We start from the raw sequence: 19,102 nt of genomic DNA on the forward strand, positions 1-19,102 counted from the left end.
TGTTATGTCGCCACCTACAGGAAACCCGAGGAACTACCTGCTGTTGATAAGATTCCAAGTGGGAGGACAATAAGAGACAATACAAATAAATGCCTTTCATATTTAATGAGCGGTTAGGTACAAGTCAATTGTGAAATGAAGACTATGGGGTGCTTTAAGAATTTAAATACAATTATAATGAATTCATGTTTTCATAAAACATGTTTATTTTAATAAAAGAGGTTTTAATTAGTGATTTTGTTTACCATAATAGGTTAAGAGTATAATTAATTGTGCGCTGTGTGTGGATCATTTAAAAGATGTAATTTTTCATATACTCATTTATAATTTAGGTTCTTTCGTTCACTTGCAATTTCATTTTCGTTATCTCGGGGTAATGTTTGTAGCAATACTTTTTGTTTCAGGTAAACTCTAATAAAACCAAAAGGAGTGTCTGGGGGTTTTGGTGTCCCTTATGAAAGCAACAATCAAGCAAAGGGTTTATTGATTACAAACCTAGAGGAGCAATAAAGTCAAAACACTAATTACATTTAAAAAAAAAAAAAGGAAATTGAAATTGAAGGTTGAAGACTCTTTAATATTTATGAACATCGCATGTACAGTAATGCAAAGCCATCATGGTGCAAAACTTTTCAAAGTGTCACAATCATAAAAGTGTGTCAGGAGGAAGTGAAATCACATGTATCCGGAAAGTTTTTCCTTAACTTTCTCTTCAATATTTGAGAAGTATTTCATTTGGGCAAGCAGTGTCTTGGCAGTTTGGAGCTCTCCTGCCGAGGAAAAATAAATAAATAATAAAAAAAGAGACAGCGCACAGACACACGCAGACACACACAACAAAAGAGGTTCAAACTGATGACTCATTCGGCGACGTAAAGCTTCGGCGGATTACATAACGAGCCGGCAATGCGTGGGAGGGATGTAGGAGACGTTTCAAAGGGACTTCTTGATGTCTCACCTGCACGCAGGGCGCCGTCTATCTCCGCTGTCAAGCCTTTCAGTTTCCCTGCGAGCGAGAAGGATGCGACAAGTTCAGCGACTGCACATGTTCATAAAAAGGATCGGTTCTTTCATTGAGAACCCAACATTGCATCAGTCTGTGTCTGTGAATGCACAAAGTAGAACCAAGTGAATTTTGTCAAAGAAAATACAAACTTCCAGCGCTTCAAAGGGGAGTGCAATTTGTCGGGAATCTCGGCAACCCAGTGACTCAAATTTCGACAGTCTATTGCAGAATATCCTCAGACAAATTCAACCACGTTGCCATCGATTGTTCTGCATGTGGCTGGCATAGATTGCTAGATCAGGGGTGGGCAACTTAAATACTGGTGGGACACACTTTTTTTTCCACAAAAATTTTAACGTTATCAAAATACTATGTTTGTCCTGCACATAATTTAAAATCCGTAAAACAATTAGGTCTACACATCTTGTACTATAGGGTAGTAGTTTAAGACCCAGTGTTAAGTGCGACTTTGGTATGTCTGCCATCTAGTGGTGATAGTTGATATTACAATCTTTACTTTACATTTTGTGTCTCGACTGATCTCATCAGCTTCCTCTGGTGTCTGCGCGCGTTCGAGGGCTTCATTGATCTCCATCAGCTCCAACAAGAACTCGGCGTCTACCCCTGAATCCGTGCCTTCGTCAATGCGCATTCCTTTCAGCTCCAACTGGAATGCAAAAAAAACATCGAAGACGCGCCGTTACGCATGACGCGGTGACACGTCGCATGTGGCGAGGCAGACTTTAGACGAGGGGAGTTTGAACTTACCAAATAGAGGCCACGACTCAGAGGCTTCTGCAGAGTCTTGTAGGCTTTATTGACAAGTGCTGACTGGTGTTCGGAATACTCTTGCTCTTCCTGCAAAAGAACATTTTCTGATAGCTTTTTTTTCCTCTTTGCGTAGTCACTAACCATATCATATACAGCGGAACTGCTGAAATCGACCTTGTGGGTTAACTTATGTTTTTGTGATGTTTCCGCACAAGTGTGATGGGCTTTCTATGTGTTCAGTACAGGAAAAGATTATATTTCCTAAGGCGTTCACTCATGTAAAACGCAAACAGATGGGGAAACGGCAGACCACTCACAGACCATGCTCCTGGACCGTTATCCGCTTACAAAACTCCTGCCTACCTCAGATTTCTGGCTGAAGTTGTCTGGATGAAGGGAGCGTTGGAGCAGCAAGTATCTTTTCTGCAATTTGTGCGTGTCCAGTGCAAAAGTGTCTTCACTGTGGGGGGGAGGGTAATGCACATTATCATGTCATTATTTGCTCAAATTCATGACGTAAATTGAATATTCAAAATTAAGAGTGGAATCAATTTCATTTGGCATTTCCCATCACAAGAGACTGGTGGAAGGAAATCTTACAGTCAATCGTGCCTTGGTAAATACAAGTATTGAGTAAGTGCATCCATCCATCCATGCCTGAATCTAAAGCTGCTTACATATATGACATGAAGGTTTCAAGATGCTCACCAGTCCATGATGCTGAAGAAGGATACTCCTTCATGAGGAGGTTGGACTACTTTACAGGACGAGCAGAAGAATGTAGGAAGTTCCTGAATAGGTTCTTTACACTTCCAACAGTTCATTTGGACATTGGATGTGCTGTAACTCCTGATTATCGTGACGCTACTGAAGTAGCGATTCAATTCTTTTTCACTCCTTGTGCCTCTGAGGATCTTCTTGCTTCTCCATGTGTCCTTCGCCATGCCCACAACCAAACAGCGTGCTGGACATGTAACAGCATTGAAAGCGGCCGGTTGACTCGTCACGAGCCGGCCTGTGAGTAGCAGCGTCCGGAATGAGCCAAACGTTTGCAAAATGTTCAATGACACCATTTGGGAAGTTTTAAAATCACCTTGATGGAAGTAGTTTGGCAACTGAAAGCAAATACATCAACATCTCCGGAAACGGTGTCTTCTTTTACGTTGACGTAATATCGGAACACTGCCACCTATCGGTGGGCGGTGACAGACGATGACTGAAGCGTCTGGATTGTGCTCGGAAAAATAGCGGCTATAGCTATTAGCTTTAGCTGCCCTAGCCAAGAAAAGGCAAATACGCGCTCTTTCCAGTGGTTCTGGATTAAAACACACGTCTTCAAACACAGTAAGTGAACGTTTCAAACTCTTTTTCCCACAACTTGTTATTTCCCTCGCTGACATATTATCCGAGGCGTTTTTTCCCCCCAAATGAAGTTCAAGCCCAGATGACACAAAGAGCCGGGTGGTAAACATGTAGCTAGTTAGCTTGTTGGCTAACTGCGCCTACAATGCTATTGCGCAGAAGATGTTCGTGTCAAGTAGTCCGATTTACATTCACGTGTTCAATGTAAAAAAAAAAAAAAAGAAATCTGAAAATGACTGCTTGTTTTGTAAATCTACACGTCTTCTTGAATTAACGACTTGTGGTTTAGTTAGCCATTTTTGACAAACCCCGTTTGTCATGGTTTTATTGTTTTGTCATTAAGGTTAATCATGTGCTCCAACTCAAACTAAGTCAGATTTGACTTTCTCAACATTTTTTTACATGTCATAATTGACACACAATCCAGACAGATCTCACAATTCACCTACTGTTTATTGTATATCATTTTTTTTTAAATATAGGTTTCACACATAAGCTCATGGCACTGATAGTGGCGATGGTCCATGAACGCTCATGGACTCACAGAAAACGGCTTGTCCAGCACCAACAGCAGCAGGCACTGGAGCCCAGATAACACAGTGAAACCGGTAAGTTACACAATTGTGAAACAGCCATGTGATGTGAGTAGGGGGAGAACAAAAAAAAAAAGAGCTCTGAATTTGAGCCAGTATAAATTTGCATTTTGGCCCCTGATGCAGACTTGGTGTCCCCGACTTTATCGTTTCTGAACAAAGTAGACGCCTGTGATGACTGCCGGCGTCTGCCTCTTATTGTCTTAGTGTAGGTGTGTTAGGGAGGTGAGGGAAAAGGTGACAGTAGAGTGTCCCGGAGAGGCAACTGGTTGGAGACAGCACTTTCTATAAGGTAAACAGGATCTCTCCGACTGAAGGTCGAGGGAGGTGCTTCTCAAGGCCCCCGCAGACAATACTCTGGGTATTATTAACGGAAATGGCTAAGAATAGAGAGCTAGCGAGAGAGGTGGCTCCTCTGGCCGGCGCGTTGTTTGGGTTAAACATGCCAAAACGGAACATCATCTTTAGAGGAGTCCCGCGCTGGGCGTGCCGCACACACGCCAAGCCCGAGGGGCTGATTTGAAGCACTGATGGACAACATGGGCAAAAGAGCTGATGCGGAATGTTGTTCACTGCAAACGGCCGGACTTATTGCTTTTTACAGATGTGTAAGTAGAATACATTTTCTGCTTCTAATGCTCGTTCATATTTGTATTTTTTATAATATAATATTAATATGATGCGTCATCAGTATGGAGAGTTGAACCTGATGCTGGTCTGTGTACAATGGATAAAAAGAAAAACTTGAAATCGGATTAACATGCTCCAGAGTCAAACAGTCATCATCATTAAATCTTTCCGAACTGTGCAAGAAATGCTTTCAATAGCATTTGAGCATTTTTCCACTGTGTGAAAGCAGTAAAACAAACACGCTTGGGTGTTTAACCCTTAACTTTAATGACAAAGGGCAAGCTTGTACTAAAAGTCACATTGCAAGTTAAACATTAACCACTGCAAAATCACTAAGAGTGTGTGTTTTTTTTTCTAATATCAGGCGACAGTCAACAGTTGGCTAGTTAGCAGCCAACATTAGCAATTGATGCTAATGATCTCACGTGAAACAACTCACAATAACCTTTTTTGTTTTGCAGCCCATTTCTGTCAGAAAATTGCGACAAAAGTTTGTTTGAGGTTTTTTTTTTTTGCCTTAACAATGCAAATATCTGCTACTAATGCAGTTTTGTTGTTTTTGGACATGTGCCAGCAACTCCAACTTTAGAAATTGGATGATTTTCTTTTGATTTATGCAAATGTAAAATGATGGCAAGACTAAAAGAAGACGCTGAAAATTGCACTTCATATTTAAGTGACTGATGAGTTTTGGCTCCAAAGCCCACATCCAGTATGGCAGCCCATTTCAGAGATTAATTGGACCTGTTCAAAGAAAAAACATCATATCCATTATAGTAAAGTCTATGAACGAACACTTTGTCGGGAAAAGCCGGAAGCTCACTCTTTCGAGCGCCGATTCTCAATCATATTTTGCGACGCAAATTTTATCTGAGTTTTACGGAAAAATTAACCGTGGAATACAAATAAGTGTATCGAACGGTTCATTTCAGAGAACTTCAACACGAAAGTTCTAAGCACCAAGTGTAAACAACTTATTGATATTTACAAAAGCAAATCAATACCTCGCCGTACTAACTGACCCCCAAGCCGAGCAGCTTCTCCTTGTACTGGTTTGCTCAAATCCGTGCTTTTTCCTCACAGATAAACCATGATCCCCATCACTGAACTGCGGTACTTTGTGGACACACAGCCAGCCTACCGCATCCTGAAACCATGGTGGGACGTGTTCACGGACTACATTTCCATCGTTATGCTCATGATCTCGGTGTTCGGTGGGACACTGCAGGTCACCCAGGACAAGATGATCTGCTTGCCTTGCAAGTGGGTGGCCGATAAGACCTGCGAGAAGAACTTGAGTTCCTCATTCATCGCACCTTTGTCGTGGGAGCCCAAAGGAATCCAATATGATTTGGACCGCCACCAGTACAACTATGTCGATGCCGTGTGCTACGAGACTAGATTACACTGGTTTGCCAAATATTTCCCCTACCTGGTATTACTCCATACCCTTATTTTCTTAGCCTGCAGCAACTTTTGGTTTAAGTTTCCCCGCACAAGCTCTAAACTGGAGCACTTTGTGTCCATCTTACTCAAGTGCTTCGACTCGCCCTGGACCACCAGAGCTCTTTCGGAGACGGTGGTCGAAGAGAGCGATCCGAAACCGATGAAAATGAACGGCTCGATGGAGCACAAGGAGTCGGTCATCAGCGAAGACGTGGAGGCCAGCGTCCCTATGCTCCAGCGAACAAAGACTCGACTCGAGCAGGGCATCGTCGATCGAACGGACACGGGGGTTCTGGATAAGAAAGAAGGCGAACAGGCGAAGGCTCTCTTTGAAAAAGTCAAGAAGTTCCGAATCCACGTGGAAGAAGGGGACATCGTGTATCGGTTGTACATCCGTCAGACGATCATCAAGGTCATCAAATTCATTTTGATCATCTGCTACACAGGGTATTATGTGAACGATATCAAGTTCAGCGTGGACTGTAACGTCGATATACAAAGTCTGACCGGGTACAACGTGTATCGTTGCGCTCATCCCTTGGCGACGCTCTTTAAGATCTTGGCCTGTTTCTACATTAGCTTGGTGGTGGTCTACGGCTTCATCTGCATGTATACTCTGTGCTGGATGTTGCGACGCTCCCTCAAGAAGTATTCCTTCGAGTCGATCCGAGAAGAGAGCAGCTACAGCGACATACCCGACGTGAAGAACGACTTTGCCTTCATGTTGCATATGATCGATCAGTACGACCCGCTCTACTCCAAGCGCTTTGCCGTGTTCCTCTCGGAAGTGAGCGAGAACAAACTGAGGCAACTCAACCTCAACAATGAGTGGACACTAGATAAGCTCAGGCAGAGGATAACCAAGAACTCTCAAGAGAAGCTGGAGCTTCACCTTTTCATGCTCAGTGGCATTCCAGACACGGTATTCGACCTGATGGAACTGGAGGTTCTCAAACTGGAGCTCATACCGGATGTCACCATCCCGCCGATAATCGCTCAGCTCGTCAACCTGCGAGAGATGTGGCTTTACCACACTCCGGCCAAAATTGAAGCTCCGGCGTTGGCTTTTTTGCGGGAGAATTTGAAGTCTCTGCATATCAAATTCACAGATATCAAGGAGATCCCTCTATGGATTTATAGTTTGAAGAATCTCAGCGAGCTTCACCTCACCGGGAATCTCAGCGCCGAGAACAACCGCTACATCGTCATCGATGGGCTGAGGGAGCTCAAAAGGCTCAAGGTTCTTCGTTTAAAGAGCAATCTCACCAAGCTGCCTCAGGTGGTGACCGACGTGGGCATGCACCTCCAGAAGCTGTCCGTCAACAACGAAGGCACCAAGCTGATGGTGCTCAACAGCCTGAAGAAAATGGTCAACCTGACCGAACTGGAGCTGATCCGCTGCGATCTGGAACGCATACCGCACTCCATCTTCAGCTTGCACAATTTGCAGGAGATCGATTTGAAGGACAACAACCTGAAGACTATCGAGGAGATCATCAGTTTCCAGCACCTGCACAGGCTGGTCTGCCTTAAACTCTGGTATAATCAGATTGCCTACATCCCCATCCAGATTGGCACGCTCATCAATTTAGAGAAACTCTACCTGAACAGAAATAAGATTGAGAAGATTCCCGGCCAGTTGTTTTATTGTCGCAAGCTTCGCTTTCTGGACCTGAGCCACAACAACTTAACCAATATCCCAGCTGACATCGGCTCCCTGCAGAACCTTCAGTACCTTGCCGTGACTGCCAATAGAGTGAGTACGCCACCCGTCGTCGCAACCGTCTGTTTCCGGTTCTATTCGATCTTTTCGTTTTAATCGGAAGGGCTCTAAAAATAACCATTTCATTTCAGGTTTCACTAGGAAAGAAAAAAATAATAATAATACTTTCCCCGTTCATCCACTTTCACATGCAGATCGAGAGCCTGCCCAATGAGCTGTTCCTGTGCAAGAAACTGCGCACTTTGAACCTGGGCAACAACTGCCTGCAGTCTCTGCCGTCACGTTTCGGCGAGCTGACGGGACTGACGCAACTCGAGCTGAGAGGCAACCGTCTGGAGTGTCTGCCCGTCGAGCTGGCGGAGTGCCGGCAATTAAAGCGAACTGGTCTGGTGGTGGAGGAGGACCTCTTCAACACCCTGCCCACCGAAGTCAAAGAACAGTTGTGGAGGACGGACAAAGAGCAGATATGAACGGAGCCGTGAGTTCACAGATACTCGCCAAGCCAGTCACCGAAGCGGCCGCCCCAAAACCCCCGAGACGGGATGGCGTCATGTACAGCCAGTAAAAAAAAAAAAAAAGGGAACGTGTTCACTAGATTGACACGATTTTTCAATTATTTTACTGCTTAGCTTCCCAACTTATTTTTGGTCATACGCTTTGACCCACTCGTCGGGCTATTTAGCAATAACGAGAGAACACTTTATCGATCCCAAAGGGAAATTGGAGAAGCAGTGCCATGGTGATGTTTGTTTACATTTTGTGCATCTCAACGATGGCGAATTTGAGGTCAGTATGCAAAATGATAGGCCAACAATACTGAGCATCAAACAAGACATTAAGACATCCGTATTCTCGGACATGTCACGTCAGCGAGTCAATAAGAAGCCAAGGTGACCCCGCATGGTCTTTCTTTTGTATTACATCATAGTATCGAAATCAGCCGACTTAGTGTTGGAAGTCGATTCCTTTGAAGGACGAAGGTTAAGCTCATTATATATGTTATACGTCGCATATATTTACAACCGTACAAAGTACAATTACACTGTCAAGTTGACAATCATTTAAGTTTGAAAAAAATGTGTGTCAGCTCCATGTCACCTGGATTTCCTATGTTTGTTTTTTTTTTTTTTGAGTCCATAATATGTAGTACCGAATCCTAGTCCTGTTGACATAGACTATAAAAAATATTGAGGAAACAAAATGTGAGTGGAAGGTATGCTTTCAATTTATTCATATATGAGAAAATGCGTTTGAGCGCACGTCAGAGAGTCCTTTGAACGAGTGTTCCGCGCAGTCGTCCTTTGCTTGATCTCGATGTTGGGTGGGGTAGGAGACCTCCAAGTATTTGAGCCAGCCCACCACGAAGCCCTATAAACAAACCTCAGAGGAACGGAAAGGAAATGCCTCCACCGCTCAATTATTAATCGACATTTGCTTTTTACACCAGTGCAACTGAAATGGCCCCACACCCCTGATCTAAATCTCGGAGTGGAGCGAGGTTTTGAGTGTATATAGCTAAATAATGTTAATATTAAAAAAAAAAAAAAAGTAACACGAAAAACTTACAACCTTGTGCACCCCACCCAATGAGAAAATTCTGAATTTCTGATCACAGGTTTCCAAGACCTCGTAGATGTTCACCTGATACGCACAATTACTTTGATAAAGTGGAGCAAATCTAGTCTTTGTCAAATAAAAACCACATCATAGATTATCTGCCAGTGACAGAAAAAAAAAAATGAAACAATGAGGATTTTTTTTTTTTTTTGTAACGGCTTTGTGTGCAGGCCACTTGCCTTAACCCCTTGTTCACTCCTGTTTTTATGTACTGTTGTGTGTTTTGTTTTGATTGCGTGTCTAATACTTTGTACACTTGACCACCTGTTAAAGCTAATGTGGAAGACTACTCGGCTCCAAATAATCACAGCTGAAACAGAACATTTATGTGTATTTTATTGTGAATGTTTTGGAATGCTTTGATCATTAATCTGTCGTAGCTAACAGGAAAGAAGTCACTAATAAATGAGAACCATTGTGATATAGGCTATGCTCCTTTTTTATCATTAAAAATTCTTGATAACGTAAGTCTTATCACTTTGCAAATTTCTGTGTAGATGTTTTCACATATAATTGTTTTGGAAATGAGAGAGAATCACGGGTGTGTGAAATGAAGAAATAAATCCAATACAAATCTTTTGCAAATAAAAAATAAATAAATGTGACTCGTCTAGTGACTGATATATTCAATTGATGCCTTCTTTATTAACAACGTGGGTGCAATGGCGGGTGAAAGTGATGCTGGTCCACATTCAACTGCAACATTTTTCATATTGTATTTGACATGAGAATCATATTTATTGATGGTGTTAAACCTAAGAACAAGGTTATGATTGATTAAATCCACTTACTTGACTTTTTCCCCCCAATATAAAAACCCCAGTGTAAGTTGGGCCTAAATAGAAAATGCAGTAAAAGCAGAACTATTGGGTTAACATTAATTACCCAAATACTATCTTTCAACAATTTTCAATCAACTTTTTTAAAATGACTATTACTAAAATCGAAAAGTCCTATGTTGGGACGGAAACGAGGTTGTCTCGGAACTATTATCCGCTGAGTAATGCATCCACACGGACTTGTTTCGTTCGCCCACTCATTCACGCACTATCACAGCGTTTAAAATGGTAACTTTTTGTTTCTAATTTAAGACGACGAAGCAGCATCCAAATGTATCATAGAGGCGTATATATCTTGATGTTTTAAATGTGTTTTATTTACAAATCATTACTGTTTCGTTCTTAACTCGTTGGTCGAACTGATTGATTTGATGTCTGTTTTGGTTTTGTGGCGTGTGTATGTGTGCAGGCAGTGACCCTTCACACAGATTTAGGGGACATCAAAATTGAAATATTTTGTGAACGCGCACCAAAAACGTGTGAGGTAAGTTTTGAGAATGACATAGACTAAAGAAAGGAGAGAATTGATTTTTTTTTTTAGCTGTGTTTCTACTGAAGAACGTTGAAGGCCAAGTGTGAGAGTTGTCAGGTTTAATTGACACCATTAGATGTATAAATTGAAGGGTTTATTGGGATTATGAGGCAGGAAGTTCTTTTCCAGAGGAGTCCGTGCCTCACCAGATCGTCACTGCTTGTCATTTTAGAACTTCCTCGCCCTTTGTGCCAGTGGCTTCTACAAAGGATGCATCTTTCACCGAAACATTAAAGGCTTCATGGTGCAAACGGGAGACCCAACAGGTAGAAAACGACATTCAATTATTGTTTACAATGTCATTTGTGTGACTTTTTTTTTTTTTCCCCCTTCCCTCCATTTGGATGCAAATTCCCACAGGCACTGGCAAAGGAGGAACAAGCATATGGGGGCGCAAGTTCGAAGATGAGTTCAGTGAACATTTAAAAGTAAGTACCCCGCTATTTTTTTACAATTTTGACCCAAATTTGCTCAGTAATTTTCCTCATACCTCAGCAGACCTTATTTCAGCCAGCATCAGGATGAACTTTTAACAGTTCAGATGTCCTGACATTTTTCTTTTTACCATACTTTACTGTCTATGTTGGTTTGTTTTCTTTTGATGATATGTATTTTTTTTCAAATCCGCTTTTGGGTTTTTTCGTCTTTCTTTCAGCATAATGTCCGAGGAGTGGTCTCCATGGCAAACAATGGTCCGAATACAAATGGCTCCCAGTTTTTCTTCACCTACGCCAAACAGCCTCATCTGGACATGAAGTATACGGTGTTTGGAAAGTACGTACTATACAGAATGGCAAATGCAAATTTTGCTGAGAAATGTGTGATATCTCGATGTAAACTGCCTCTTAATCTATATTAGAAGTAAGTCACATTGTGGATTTTGTTTTTCACTTTGCTTTCTAGGATTATCGATGGCTTGGAAGCACTGGATGAGCTTGAAAAACTGCCCGTGCATGAAAAGACGTTCCAACCGTTGACTGAAAGTCGAATTAAAGATGTCACCATTCACGCCAACCCTTTTGCTGGATAGAAAAAATCTCCAAAGTGCAAATTGTGAAAATTTCATTGTTTAGTATAAGAAACCAGTATTTGACCATGTTTTTTTTTAAATAAATGACATGATTACTTTTATTTGCCATTGTTGTTAAGTGTTTGGAAGTTAAACAGTGCAGATACTTTGTTACTGTAAAAAAAAAAACGTTTTTGATGTCAGTGCAGCTAAAGAAATCACAGCTACAAGCACGACTTGACCACAACGGCCCTAAAAAACTTCTCAACCATTTCCAATGTGAGCATAACATCCATTTTTGTCTCATTCGGGTCGCAGCTGAGAGGGAGCCAAACAATACAGAGTACACATTCTATGAAGTCATCCTTCACTGGAAGTTTTAAAGGTGGATAGCTTGAGTTTTATGATGGGTTTGTTTATGGATCGCAAAATGCTTAAAGTGTCTATTACAAAGACATACTGTACAAATAAAGACTGTCATCATCAAAAGCAGAGACAGCGCTCCAGACAGAGGCCATTCAAGGTCTACCTCAAAATCACTTTTTAAACTTTCCACAACTATTAGCAGTTACTTTTTACACACAAATGTGTGATTTATGAACCCCATCTCCCAACAAGAAAGAAATATTGTAAATTTAAAGTTGATATCAACATTGGTGTTGTGTTACAAGTCAAGTCAAGTTTATTTGTATAGCCCTAAATCACAAGCAGTCTCAAAGGGCTTCACATAGACAATCAATTGACAATAATTCTCAAAGCATCCCCTGATCTTAGGCTCCCAAAAGGGCAAGGAAAAACTCAAAAAAACCCTACAAGGGGAAAAATGAGAAACCTTGAGAAGGGACCACAGATGGAAGGATCCCCCTTTCAGGATCACCAGGCTGCAATGGATGCAAAGAGGGCACAAAATACATCATATGGAAACCAAAAAGTGGATGCCCAGGCCAAAGCCAAGAGCTGTCGGAGGTGCCTTCGATTGTCCTGGCAGTGTCCTCCAGGAGGGTATTCCACTGCAGTTCCCTCATGGTGAATTGGTCCACGAGAATCTAGATAGCCATCGTCAGCATGGGTGACACCTAACCACCTCCCCAGCCGGAAACATAAAACATTATTTTCAATTATCTACAGCTTTTGTATTCTACCATGCTTTTTTTTTTTTGTTTGCTGTCATGCATTTGTCCGTTTAAGTTTGACATGAAAAGGGGGAAAAAAGCTAAGCTCCACCCAATCTGAGTAAGGTTCTATTTATTACAGGGGGGGGAAAGTATGTCGCAAACATTCTCCTTGAACCCAAGTGCTTGGCAGCTGACGACGCAAATTAACAGAAATGTCAACCTCATCTGATGATTTAAAAGTAAGTTTCTCCTATGAATTCACCCATTTGTATTTTCTGATCTGCGTCTCCAATTTTATTATTATATTTTATTATTTATTTGATTATAAAGTTTATTGTAAAGTAGGCACATGCTGAGAAAAAGGGAGTTAAATAAAAAAAGGCAGCGTCACCCTGGCTAAACAAACTCCTAATACCTGTCGCTTGCATGAATACAAATATTTGGACATAAATTCCTGCATTTACAAAATGTGCATCAGCCTTCGGGCTGCAAAAACATGAACTTTGTCCTCAAACGACATTCTGAGAAGTTTAATCCCACACAGGAAGTTTCTTAACATTCAGAGATCTGATTTTGCATTTCAAAATAATGGTCCTCTCAAATGTACATATTTGACTGGAATCAAACCTCACAAAACAAATTGTCCCGACATTATCACAATATTAATCGAGTCTAGGCCCAAACTCGACCGATTTGGAATTACAAGCTTTTACTGGATCTGATGTTGCATTAAAAAATAAAGATCATATACATATTGGATTCTACTACTACTTTTTTTTTGGTTTTATTTTTCCATTGTTAAAACTTCATTCCATAGTTTGCAAGTTAAATATTTCTTTGGAATTCCCCATTTCAGGTGTCTTCCCTGAAGGGAAAAGTGACCCTGATCACCGGTGCTAGCTCAGGTATCGGCGCAGGTACGGCCATCCTGTTTGCTAAACTTGGAGCTGTTCTGATTCTCAATGGCAGAAATGTGGAAAATCTGAAGAAAGTGGCCAAGGAGTGTGCAGAGTCTGGTGGAGGAACTGAGGTATCAATGGTGTCCATCTACAGTCGTCTCTTTGGTCTTTAAAAGTCGTTACTTACGCATCTACACAACGGCACAGCCCTTACTTATGCCAGGTGACCTGACGGACGAGGACACGGTGAAAAAGATGGTTGAGGATGTCATCGTGCGTTTTGGCCAACTGGACGTCCTGGTGAACAACGCCGGCATCCTGGCCTTTGGCGGCATCCAGACGTCAGACTTGGCGACGTACGACAGAATCATGAACGTCAATGTCAGGTGGGCGTCGTCATGGAGATGTACTTCCATCGGTTTTATCGTTGAGGAAAGTTCCTACTTGCTTTCTAGATCTGTGTACCATCTGACCCAACTCTGTGTACCTCAACTGATCAAGACCAAAGGCTGCATTGTCAACGTATCCAGCGTCGCTGGTCAGACATCGGTATGGGCTGGGAATCTGTAACGCATCACAAACTAGGATCCCAAATTTGTTCAATATTTCAATTTGATCTTACTTTTGGTCACTTCTTCTTGAAAACTGTTTGTTTTCATTACAGTCGGATAGTGCTCTGGCTTATTGCATGTCCAAGTCTGCCATTAACCATTTCACTTGCTGTCTTGCTGTGGGTGAGTCTGTACTGTTATCTAACGGTGATCTTCTTCTAATGCACCCAAAAAAAAAATAATTATAATAATATTTGACTCGATATTCTTTTATATTCAGAACTGGCTCCAAACCAAGTTCGAGTCAACTCTGTTTGGTACGTTCAATAACCACATCCAAATAGTTGAAGGGGACATTTTTTTAAATCAGCGTTTGTTTTATTTTTGAAGCCCTGGTGTGATCGTCACAGAGGTGTTCAAGAGCGCAGGAATGGATGATGAGGAGACTGTGAAGGTAAAGACATTGCCACTAAGGGTTGAAACACATGGATGGGCCAACCTGTGTCACATTGTCAGGGGTTTCACTCTATATTTTTTTTTTCCCAGTTTTATGAAGCGTGCAAGCACCGTCACGCACTTGGCCGAGTGGGCGAAGTGGACGAGGTGGCACGCTGCATCGCCTTCCTGGCATCAGATGCTGCAAGTTTCATCACCGGAATCAACCTCTCCGTCGATGGGGGCTACTGTCTCCATCGTCCAGGAAGACCTTAACAGTATAATAATCATCATAGTCATAATAATCATAATAATAACACCATGCAATTATGCAAATCCAAGGATTTTTATTAGAACTCAAAGCATATGGGATAAATGAGCAAAAGACAATATACTTAATGTTGCCATCCATTCTGGTCCATCCCTATCATAAAGTGCGTGCTAGTGCTGTGTCTGATGTCTGCCATCATGCAAAATCTTCGATAGTTTGGTATTAAAATGAAATAAAAAAAGAAACCACCGATTTGTGTTTGTTTGTCTATCACTCGAACATAATTAAAATTTCTCCAGGCCACGTCGCAAGTTCAAGCCAAAAATGCCTCAGGTGAGCCTTTAAAAATGTCCCAATGATGTGTTTTTTACATTTTATTAATCACCTATTTTTAATGATGATGTTTTTCATCATTAATATCATCTATTTAGTATATACAATGTGCAGCATTTGATGAGAAGTCAAATTTGGACAATTGATTACGTCACTGGATTTAAACCAATCACAGGTCGAGCCTGAGCACCACCCGGAAAAGTGTTCGTCGCTCTGCTTGTGGATGAAGTAAGACTACGTCGTGTACAATACAAGTTGAATTTATCTGACTGAATTCTCAAATGGCCTCAGACGATGCATACAAAGTAAGTTACTCTTTGTGTCTGTTGCTTCTTGTATTAACGGGCCACAGAGTTTATTCTAAAGTAGAATAGAATAGAACAAACAGGTCTAAATAGATATGACACCGAACTTCATAATACGAGGATTGTCACTCACATTTAAAATGATATAAACTTTCTTTTATTACTATACTATTGCGTTTGTAATGTGTTTTTCTGTTTTTATTAATTATTTAAAAAAAACAGAATTCTCAAATGGTTTCATTAGAAGCTTAAATCTTTTTATATTTATTTTGATTTTATCAATTAGTTACAAACTCATTTTAATTCAAATGCACATTCTGGGCCAGTATAAAGCCGACAGACTGATTCTTCATTGAGACATCTCAACTCTTCTTCGTAGTTGCTGATTTTAGGGACACTGAATTAAATACTCTCATATTCTCATGAATACAACTGTGTTATGTTTGTTTCAGGTGTCTTCCCTGAAGGGAAAAGTGACCCTGATCACCGGTGCCAGCTCAGGTATCGGCGCAGGTACGGCCGTCCTGTTTGCTAAACTTGGAGCTGTTCTGGCTCTCAATGGCAGAAATGTGGAGAGTCTGAAGAAAGTAGCCAAGGAGTGTGCCGAGTGTGGTGGAGGAACTGAGGTATTGATGTTTGCCGGTTATGAAATTCTCGAAACGTAGCTAGCGACTCATATTTTGCGCAGCCCTTACTTTTACCTGGCGACCTGACGGACGAGGACGCGGTGAAGAGGACGGTGGATGACGTCATCGCGCGCTTCGGCCGACTGGACGTCTTGGTGAACAGCGCCGGCATCCTGGCCATGGGCGGCATCGAAACGTCGGACTTGGCGACGTACGACAGAGTTATGAACATCAACGTCAGGTGGGTATCGCCGTGAAAACACACTCACGCTGTACACACTGTAGTCGGTGATATTTGCTTTCTAGATCTGTGTACCAGATGACCCAACTCTGCGTGCCTCACCTGGTCAAGACCAAAGGCTCCATCGTCAACGTATCCAGCGTCAATGGACAGAGATCGGTACGTAAAATCGACATCTTTATGATCTCAGGGAATGAAATAATGATGTATGCTCATCATACTTGTACTACTCAAGGTATACAACATGTTTAAAAAAAGGTTTTATAGTGGATCTAAAAAGTCTTCACACCCTTGTTCAAATGCCAGGGATAAACGTTCTGGTACAATCTTTGCAAGTCTATTGTCATTGTAGTTCCCTGGCGTCCTGGCCTATTGTATGTCCAAGTCAGCCATTGATCAATTCACTCGCTGTGTCGCGCTGGGTGAGTCAGCAGTTTTATCTAACAATGCTCCCCTCCATGCACACAAAAAAGGGCAATTACCAAAGTCTTTTTGATTTCAGAACTGGCGTCGAAGCAAGTTCGAGTCAACTCGGTGTGGTACGTTCAATGACCACGTTCAAATTGTTGCAGGGGACGCTTTTTAAACTAGCATGTGTGTTTTAATACCACAGTCCTGGTGTGATTGTCACAGAAGTGCACAAGAGGGCAGGACTGGATGAAGAGCAGTATGCTAAGGTAAAGACAGCAGCATGTTTATAAAAGCACAAATGGCCTACAGTCATACTGAACATGACAAAAATAAATCTAAATTCAATTTTTGTCCATCTTTCCAAAATTCCTCCTGAGAAATCATGTTAAATTAATTGTTTGATTTTGTTTCATGATATGGTGCTTAATGTAATTTTACACTAATTCACTTTCCATTATTTACGATAAATCAGAAATGAAGAATTGTAAGGAATTTATCTGGACTTGTGAGTGCCTTCTAGTGGTACATGAAGGAATCGCTACAGTTCAGTTGCATTTAACTTGGGAAGTTGAGTACATTTACAGTACATATGATCTTTGAGAGAAGGAAACAATGACTTAAAAAAAATCGTAATTAAATGCAAAATTCAAAAAAAACAAAAAATCTCAGTTGTTCCGGTCTTTTGTTTCTCCTTTCAGTTCCTAGAAAAGTGTAAACAGACTCACGCACTTGGCCGACCGGGCGAAGTGGACGAAGTGGCCCACAGCATCGCCTTCCTGGCATCGGACGCAGCTACTTTCATTACCGGAGTCAACCTTCCCATTGATGGCGGTCGCCATGCTATGTGCCCACGTTAAAACTTCATTGTATAATTAAGAGATAAGAAAGTAAGCCTACTTCTGCGTTTTGTTTCCTTCACAAGTGTAAATAGCTGAGTTATTCCAAATTCAAAAGAACATTTTGATTGGTGCAAAATATAGAAATGATAACTGTAGCTTTACAAAATAAAAATTTATTGAACAAAATGTGGCCAGCTTGCATATTTTGTGAAGTATTCCTGTGGAGTACAGAGCAGTTGCAGCACCAGGTTAGGTACACTTGCATACTCTAACGTGAAATAACCCATTATCTATTTTTAATGTGTTTTCTAATTGTAATTCAATTTAATCAACCAATTACACAATCTATATCCGAGTGTGGTTTGATGTATTTTATCCTATAATTCATTTTATGAGACAAGAATTAAGTGTATGCATTTTGATTTACTATGTAACATTATTTGCCTTTACAAAAACAAATTCTGTTTTTATTAGGTTTTGATTGATTCATCGGAGTGTGCTCTACTGAAAGCTGAATTTTCATCAACTCATTAGAGTCTGCAAGTGTCCCTAATGTTGTGGCCAGCCAGAGTAGCTGTGCCGTACGAGGTAGTATCTTCACACGTGCCCGTGTGAAAATATCTGAATGACTGATATGATGCACACCGTAACATCTATTGCACTTTATATTACAATATACAGTACATACAGTTATAAATAATACATTAGCGCATTTATAAATGTATCGTCATTATTTCTGTACAACCAGAACCAAAACAATGAAATGTTCTTGGTCTTTCCTTCCATCCTGGCAATTCAAAGCTTGGTAGCAAGTCACTGGAGAGGAAACATAGTCCATTTTATTCCAAAGGCGGATCAGTGCCAGAAGTCTTAAATGTTCCTGCAGTCCAAGCATAATTTCTGGAGAGTAATCGGGGTACCTTGCAGTCCACAACTGTCCGTCAGGTCACCCCACTCAGGAGGGTTCCCCCCTTTTTACTGAGCTTTATAAGAAGCAAACAGGTCCAACCTCGAGGTGATAACGTGATCCGGGTTCTGTGGTCGGTAAGTTGGATACTTCCACTATGGGGAGTAAATTTGGCTCCTGAGTCTGAAACACAAAGTGGGTCTGACGCCAGCGGCCGTCCTTGATCTGGGAAGTGTGTCAAAAAATAGATTTTGTCACGGTCCAATGAAAAGCGCATCTTCACATTCTGTCTGATCTAAAAATGCGGCTTTGCAGAAATGTGTCAGAACTGCATTGGAAGTTAACGATGAACGCAACCGCACAATCAAAAATGATTTTGACTTTGATGTTTGAATTGAACAGGTGCACATACCCAGCAGTCGTCTCTAAGTACAAGCGGTTCCAGAAGATCGCCCGCTCGGATCTTCTCCCCCGTCCAGGTCTTAAAGCTCACGGCCCGGCCGTAGTATTGCAATGAAGGTCCCGCTGCCCAAACCGGCGTGTTGAGGCAATGGACCGTAATGTGTTGCACAGCCTCGCTACTCAAAAGATGGATGAAGTTCATCTGGATGCGACCGACCCCCATCTCCACCTGGAAGGTA

General features: G+C 41.6%; 7 protein-coding genes across 16 annotated transcripts in view; 5 read left to right on the forward strand and 2 right to left on the reverse strand.

Annotated features, from left to right (window-relative positions):
- Window positions 1-550: 550 nt before the first annotated feature.
- On the reverse strand, window positions 551-3,151 carry hscb (HscB mitochondrial iron-sulfur cluster cochaperone). 2 transcript variants are annotated; one of them, XM_085910985.1, is made up of 7 exons: window positions 2,871-3,151; window positions 2,486-2,792; window positions 2,141-2,237; window positions 1,775-1,864; window positions 1,529-1,673; window positions 959-1,006; window positions 551-770 (listed from the first exon to the last, which is right to left on the reverse strand). In XM_085910985.1, exons 2-7 carry the CDS (start codon window positions 2,719-2,721, stop codon window positions 676-678), a joined length of 711 nt encoding a protein of 236 aa, XP_085767111.1. In that variant the 5' UTR covers window positions 2,722-2,792; window positions 2,871-3,151; the 3' UTR covers window positions 551-675. The 2 variants fall into 2 exon arrangements, with proteins under 2 accessions (XP_085767111.1, XP_085767110.1); XM_085910984.1 differs by having other exon boundaries at window positions 2,486-3,141.
- Window positions 2,934-9,762, forward strand: LOC147058525 (volume-regulated anion channel subunit LRRC8A). 2 transcript variants are annotated; one of them, XM_085910971.1, is made up of 5 exons: window positions 2,934-3,121; window positions 3,622-3,747; window positions 5,446-5,797; window positions 5,900-7,564; window positions 7,726-9,762. In XM_085910971.1, the coding sequence occupies exons 3-5, from the start codon at window positions 5,453-5,455 to the stop codon at window positions 7,999-8,001; spliced, it is 2,286 nt and encodes a 761-aa protein (XP_085767097.1). In that variant the 5' UTR covers window positions 2,934-3,121; window positions 3,622-3,747; window positions 5,446-5,452; the 3' UTR covers window positions 8,002-9,762. The 2 variants fall into 2 exon arrangements, with proteins under 2 accessions (XP_085767097.1, XP_085767096.1); XM_085910970.1 differs by having other exon boundaries at window positions 5,446-7,564.
- Window positions 9,763-10,243: 481 nt separating this feature from the next.
- On the forward strand, window positions 10,244-11,650 carry ppil3 (peptidylprolyl isomerase (cyclophilin)-like 3). The gene is made up of 6 exons (XM_085910991.1): window positions 10,244-10,260; window positions 10,397-10,471; window positions 10,692-10,785; window positions 10,880-10,947; window positions 11,175-11,293; window positions 11,423-11,650. The coding sequence occupies exons 3-6, from the start codon at window positions 10,761-10,763 to the stop codon at window positions 11,547-11,549; spliced, it is 339 nt and encodes a 112-aa protein (XP_085767117.1). The 5' UTR covers window positions 10,244-10,260; window positions 10,397-10,471; window positions 10,692-10,760; the 3' UTR covers window positions 11,550-11,650.
- A 1,138-nt stretch (window positions 11,651-12,788) lies between these two features.
- LOC147058527 (uncharacterized) lies at window positions 12,789-15,049 on the forward strand. Its single transcript, XM_085910986.1, has 8 exons — window positions 12,789-12,882; window positions 13,500-13,673; window positions 13,750-13,928; window positions 13,998-14,091; window positions 14,207-14,276; window positions 14,374-14,410; window positions 14,484-14,547; window positions 14,640-15,049. Exons 1-8 carry the CDS (start codon window positions 12,856-12,858, stop codon window positions 14,802-14,804), a joined length of 810 nt encoding a protein of 269 aa, XP_085767112.1. The 5' UTR covers window positions 12,789-12,855; the 3' UTR covers window positions 14,805-15,049.
- Window positions 15,050-15,410: 361 nt separating this feature from the next.
- Window positions 15,411-18,143, forward strand: LOC147058528 (uncharacterized). Of its 3 annotated transcripts, XM_085910990.1 has the most exons (9): window positions 15,411-15,437; window positions 15,890-16,063; window positions 16,126-16,304; window positions 16,370-16,463; window positions 16,657-16,726; window positions 16,807-16,843; window positions 16,918-16,981; window positions 17,414-17,602; window positions 18,029-18,143. In XM_085910990.1, exons 1-8 carry the CDS (start codon window positions 15,414-15,416, stop codon window positions 17,570-17,572), a joined length of 801 nt encoding a protein of 266 aa, XP_085767116.1. In that variant the 5' UTR covers window positions 15,411-15,413; the 3' UTR covers window positions 17,573-17,602; window positions 18,029-18,143. The 3 variants fall into 3 exon arrangements, with proteins under 3 accessions (XP_085767116.1, XP_085767113.1, XP_085767114.1); XM_085910987.1 differs by lacking the exon at window positions 15,411-15,437 and having other exon boundaries at window positions 15,860-16,063; XM_085910988.1 differs by lacking the exons at window positions 15,411-15,437; window positions 18,029-18,143 and having other exon boundaries at window positions 15,860-16,063; window positions 17,414-17,747.
- LOC147058529 (uncharacterized) overlaps window positions 17,768-19,102 on the reverse strand; it is a 32,053-nt gene continuing 30,718 nt past the window's right edge. The window contains exons 59-60 of the mRNA XM_085910969.1: window positions 18,874-19,092; window positions 17,768-18,686 (exon numbers count right to left, since the gene is read on the reverse strand). Of these exons, the coding sequence (XP_085767095.1) occupies window positions 18,540-18,686; window positions 18,874-19,092 (366 nt within the window). The 3' untranslated portion in view covers window positions 17,768-18,539. The remainder of the gene's footprint in view (window positions 18,687-18,873; window positions 19,093-19,102) is intronic.
- The window catches only part of LOC147058530 (uncharacterized), a 52,291-nt gene continuing 51,399 nt past the window's right edge, over window positions 18,211-19,102 (forward strand). For all 6 annotated transcript variants that reach the window (XM_085910974.1, XM_085910978.1, XM_085910973.1 and 3 more), the window contains exon 1: window positions 18,211-19,099. The gene's annotated coding sequence lies outside the window, so the exon portion shown is untranslated. The remainder of the gene's footprint in view (window positions 19,100-19,102) is intronic.

The sequence above is a fragment of the Syngnathus leptorhynchus genome, chromosome 4 (assembly GCF_054491065.1).
Source record: "Syngnathus leptorhynchus isolate UIUO chromosome 4, UIUO_Slep, whole genome shotgun sequence".
Classification (NCBI taxonomy): domain Eukaryota; kingdom Metazoa; phylum Chordata; class Actinopteri; order Syngnathiformes; family Syngnathidae; genus Syngnathus; species Syngnathus leptorhynchus.

What these genes read in the sequence shown, in the direction of transcription:
- LOC147058528 (XM_085910987.1), top strand. Translation starts at nt 15,860, where the DNA reads ATGAATACAACTGTGTTATGTTTGTTTCAGGTGTCTTCCCTGAAGGGA. An exon ending in CACTCGCTGTGTCGCGCTGG is followed by an intron (nt 16,727 to 16,806) that starts GTGAGTCAGCAG and finishes TTTTGATTTCAG; the next exon opens with AACTGGCGTCGAAGCAAGTT. An exon ending in ATGAAGAGCAGTATGCTAAG is followed by an intron (nt 16,982 to 17,413) that starts GTAAAGACAGCA and finishes TTCTCCTTTCAG; the next exon opens with TTCCTAGAAAAGTGTAAACA.
- LOC147058527 (XM_085910986.1), top strand. Translation starts at nt 12,856, where the DNA reads ATGTCAACCTCATCTGATGATTTAAAA. An exon ending in AGTCTGGTGGAGGAACTGAG is followed by an intron (nt 13,674 to 13,749) that starts GTATCAATGGTG and finishes ACAACGGCACAG; the next exon opens with CCCTTACTTATGCCAGGTGA. An exon ending in ATCATGAACGTCAATGTCAG is followed by an intron (nt 13,929 to 13,997) that starts GTGGGCGTCGTC and finishes CTTGCTTTCTAG; the next exon opens with ATCTGTGTACCATCTGACCC.
- hscb (XM_085910984.1), bottom strand. Translation starts at nt 2,850, where the DNA reads ATGGTGTCATTGAACATTTTGCAAACGTTTGGCTCATTCCGGACGCTG. An exon ending in TTCTTCAGCATCATGGACTG is followed by an intron (nt 2,238 to 2,485) that starts GTGAGCATCTTG and finishes TCCCCCCCACAG; the next exon opens with TGAAGACACTTTTGCACTGG. An exon ending in ACTTCAGCCAGAAATCTGAG is followed by an intron (nt 1,865 to 2,140) that starts GTAGGCAGGAGT and finishes GTTCTTTTGCAG; the next exon opens with GAAGAGCAAGAGTATTCCGA.
- LOC147058525 (XM_085910970.1), top strand. Translation starts at nt 5,453, where the DNA reads ATGATCCCCATCACTGAACTGCGGTACTTTGTGGACACACAGCCAGCC. An exon ending in TTGCCGTGACTGCCAATAGA is followed by an intron (nt 7,565 to 7,725) that starts GTGAGTACGCCA and finishes TTTCACATGCAG; the next exon opens with ATCGAGAGCCTGCCCAATGA.
- ppil3 (XM_085910991.1), top strand. Translation starts at nt 10,761, where the DNA reads ATGGTGCAAACGGGAGACCCAACAG. An exon ending in GCAAACGGGAGACCCAACAG is followed by an intron (nt 10,786 to 10,879) that starts GTAGAAAACGAC and finishes AAATTCCCACAG; the next exon opens with GCACTGGCAAAGGAGGAACA. An exon ending in AGTTCAGTGAACATTTAAAA is followed by an intron (nt 10,948 to 11,174) that starts GTAAGTACCCCG and finishes TCTTTCTTTCAG; the next exon opens with CATAATGTCCGAGGAGTGGT.